The sequence below is a fragment of the Taeniopygia guttata genome, chromosome 3 (assembly GCF_048771995.1).
Source record: "Taeniopygia guttata chromosome 3, bTaeGut7.mat, whole genome shotgun sequence".
In the NCBI taxonomy this organism is placed as follows: Eukaryota; Metazoa; Chordata; class Aves; order Passeriformes; family Estrildidae; genus Taeniopygia; species Taeniopygia guttata.
This window is the reverse complement of record NC_133027.1, coordinates 11,897,060-11,901,056: the sequence shown is the minus strand read 5'-3', so window position 1 is coordinate 11,901,056 and position 3,997 is coordinate 11,897,060. Positions and strand designations below refer to the sequence as shown.

General features: G+C 48.8%; 1 protein-coding gene across 1 annotated transcript; it reads right to left on the bottom strand.

Annotated features, from left to right (window-relative positions):
- Positions 1-1,525: 1,525 nt before the first annotated feature.
- LOC140683548 (uncharacterized) lies at positions 1,526-2,940 on the bottom strand. The gene is made up of 3 exons (XM_072926159.1): positions 2,812-2,940; positions 2,199-2,534; positions 1,526-1,774 (listed from the first exon to the last, which is right to left on the bottom strand). The coding sequence occupies exons 1-3, from the start codon at positions 2,902-2,904 to the stop codon at positions 1,559-1,561; spliced, it is 645 nt and encodes a 214-aa protein (XP_072782260.1). The 5' UTR covers positions 2,905-2,940; the 3' UTR covers positions 1,526-1,558.
- Between the last annotated feature and the right edge of the window lie 1,057 nt (positions 2,941-3,997).

The window sequence follows — 3,997 nt, the reverse complement described above, 5'->3', positions numbered from 1 at the left end:
CTGTTGACATTTACCTCTGCTCCTGAGGCTTTGTTGATTGCTCTAACCACAAATCCAAAAGTCCTAGAAACAAAAAAGCAGCAAAAAAATGAGAAGCCATTTAGCTCTTGCAGTGAAAGCCAGCCCACACAGGAGATCTCTGCTGCAAATGCCTAAGACCTGCAGGATGAAGGCGGGCTCTGCCAGAAGGCAGATGATGCATTTTCCTCTCAAGTGCATGGGCACTGGGTCTGTCCCTGAAGTGCTGCCATCTACTGCCTCAGCTCCTAAAGAGAGCTCCTTCTTTCATCTCAGGTTTCATGTTCTAAATTGCGCAGTTTTCATAGTTTTCATCCTGACCATGGAGAATTTCCTTCAGCAAACTCTTGGAAAGAAATGTTCCTGAGAACTGTTATCTGACAGCTATCAGGGAGTAGGTTGCACTTTCAGGCAAGCAAGTTTCTTCCCCTTTTATTAGTGTGGCTGTATGATTTGGAGAGATAGAAAAATGCTAAGGAAATTAACACAGAGCTGTCCCATACTTGAGAGACATGGAGATCTTCCAGGTCCTGTTCCTTGCTGCAGGCAAGAGACCTTGGCAGCATGAAGATGTCTCTGACAATACTTTCAGGGCACACTCACAAATTCTGAGCAGCACTGAGAGATGGGACAATCTATCCCCAGTGTCTGAACATGGCAATAGATGTCTGTTTGCAGCTGGCCTCACTTCACACTGCATAGATATTCCACCAGAAAAACACCTGGCCCATGGTTATGGAGAAGTAAACTGTGGTTGGACTCACCCGCTGCCAATATATTCCAGTTCAGAATATTTCCCCACGGGGTTTTCCATGTTCACTATTTTCCCTGAGGGAAACAAAATGCAAGATGCTCACTTTAAAGCAAAGATCCCAGCTTCCAGAAGATGCAAAAGGCAGCCCCAGAGCCTGAAGCTTTGAACTCTTTGTGGTTGCCTGGGTAACAACAGCAAGCAGGCCGACAGCTCTGCAGCACAGGTGGCCAGCACACAGACTGATTTTCTACAGCAGTTCCCATGGGGAAATGTCTCTAAATGTCCCTGGGACATCAATCTCAGGAAAAACATTTGGTACAGCTATGCTGAAACATGCACACAATACACTGTCCCTCAGAGAAGAAATACAGCAGACGTACTCAGTTGCTCCAGGGAGTCATCCTTGATCTCCTGGTGCTGAGCAGCGCTGGAGATGGGCAAACTGCCCCGGCTCCACTTCCCAGGTTGGGGAGCAAAGGCTCCTTTAGACAATGCTGCTGCTGCAGCAGGTTTGACAAAGCCCTTGTGGATCTGGAACAAGAAATGAGTTTGTCAGAAAGGTGCCTGGCAGAGATGAGCCTGAAATTCCATTTCAAATGCAAGCCCTTGGTAAAGTTCTGTCAGCCACATGCAGGGCTCTTAAATGGGTTTTTTTCTGATGTCCACTTCTCAAACTGGATGGGTCAAAACCAAAGGTTAGTTCTACTCAAGTTCATGGCCAGATTCATATTCCATTTTCATGGATTTTCTGAAGGATCACTGCCACAATGACCATTCTGCTTCCTCTCAAGGATTCCTTTCCCACTCCAAGGGCTTCAGACACATTTGCAGCTCCTTGTTCAAATGTGTCCACTTTTCCTGCACCATCTTCAGGTCATGCTCAACTTGTAGTAACTTTGGTGGGGACGGTTCCTGTACCTCATGCCAGGCCTGGGGCTCTTCATTGCCACTCATTTGCTGGAAGTCTTTGCAGGCTGCCCGGCGAGATGTCAACGTTTGCACCTCAAGTCAAACAGAAGAAAGCAGTCAGAGACTACGGCTTATCCCTGTCAGTCAAGAGTCATTGACTGTGAGGAAAGGGAAAGAACAGATTTACAAGGGGTACAGACAGCTTGTTTCAATCCTCCGTCTGGGTCACCATGTTCCCCTGTAAAAACACCTCGAGAAACAAGGAGAGCAGGAACAGGCCAGCAGGAATCAATTTGGATGACTGCTGGCCAAAAGGCCAAAGGACAAGTCCCACTGTCCAGGGCAGCAGTTGAGATTCAGCACACCAGGAAATGTCCTTCAGAGTCTCTGGGGTACACACTACAGCAGGATGGCACTCAGAGGCATCACCTCACTCCCTGAAGCCCTGCACTGGAAAGGCAAGAAGGGCAGAAACCACCAGTTTGGTGACTGCAGTGGCTATCCCTCTTTCACTCACTTGCTCTTGTAGAGCCTGAGGGAGACGACTAAGTTTTTCTCTGATGATTTTAATTTCTTCTTCCTGCCTCTTCTCCTTTGCCTTCATCTTAGTGTCAATTTTCTGAAGCTCCGTGTCCAGCTGTTCCTTCAAGTTCTGTAAAATACAAGAGAGAGGATCTTTCATGAGTGGAGTGGCTGCCACTCTTTCACTCACCTGGTCTTGTTGATCGCCCCTCTGCTGACGGAGATTCATCTCCTCTTGAATTCCTCTCATATCTTCCTTGTTCCCCTTCTTCACTTCCATGATGGCACTCTGAGCCCCGGGCAGCTCTGCTTGTGACTCTGCCTTGATGTTCTGTACACACAAATGCGGAGCAAGTGACTGGGAGCTGCCATCACGCTCAGCTTTTTCCTCTTGCAGCTTCAAAATCGCATTTATTCAGCCACTTCTTTCTGCTCCCCTACCCACCTCTGCTTCCAGTGCAACCCTCCTGTCCCAGTGCTGACTTTGGAAGATTCCAAGGCTCTGTGCTTTCAGTGCCTCTGGGACTCCTGACCTCCTCAGTCCCAAGAGCTCCATTTTATGCCCCTTTTCCTGCCCTTCCCTCTGAAACCTGGCGAGTCAGGCTTACCTGGCCATTCTCCTGTGGCTCTTTCACCTGCTGCCTGAGCTGCTCTTCCTGTTCTTGGGCTGGGAACAGCTCTCCCCGAGTCTGCCATGGCATCTCTGACAAAGCAGGCTGCTCCTGCTCTTTCTCTGGAAGGACCTGCACAGAAAGCAAGAGAAGATGGGTTTCAACTTTCCATATAACATTTGAGGGCCAAGACTCAAGGACTGATGGGCTCACACGTTCCCAAAGCACTGTGCTGCAGCTCTCCTGGGTCATTCTCTGCCCATGAGGAGGAACAGATGCCAAAGTGACCCTGGCACTGCAATCAGGGGCCGTCTGGGGCTGAAGCTCCAGCTGCCTCTGAGGCAGCTGACAGGGAAGGTGTGGCATTTTTCAAGGGTCTGCTGAGGACCTCCCTCTGCTTCTGCCTTGCTCTGTTTGTCTTTCAGTAGTGACTGACACCCCACCCTGTCCCACAGCTCCATCCTGGCTCTGCAGGTGCCTTCCTCTGTGAGCTCAGCCCTTGTGAGAGACACTTCTGGAGTTCATGTTCTCTTCACCAACTAAAACATGGAATTCTTCCACCTCTCTGGGACAGGCTAAACATTAAAGCATTAACGGGGGGCTTCAGGAAGAAGAGGCTGGAGGAGGAAACCATGTCTGAGGGGAAAAAAACACCACATCTGGAGGAGGAAACAGCTCTGCCTGCTCAGAATCGGTCATCGGAACATGTCTTTAATCCTCTCCTGAAAGGGATGCTTTACATGAACTTTGCACCTCCAACTGCTTTGGACCAGAGCCAAGAAGATTCAATTATGCAAATGTTACATAGATAGATAGATAGATAGATAGAGAGACAGACAGACAGATCTCACTTTTATAATCTCTCTTTACTATCATTTTTGTTCCTACATACATCAACACTTGGTAGCCATTGCCCCAGTCAGCAGCAATCCCGAGATTGCTCTCCTGTTCCTTCAATAAACCACACTCTCAGGGAATCTGGAGCATTTAGGTCCTTATGGAACACAAGAAGATCCAGAGCATTGAACTGGGAACTGCACTCTTGCAGCATCTGTGCTTGGCCAAGTGCTGCTCTTGGACTCGACCACACTGACACTGCTAAAGGGGCTGCAATCAGGAATAAAGGCTAGGCCCTCCCAGCTCCTCTGATCTTTGAGGACCAGCTGGAATGCAAGAGCATTGA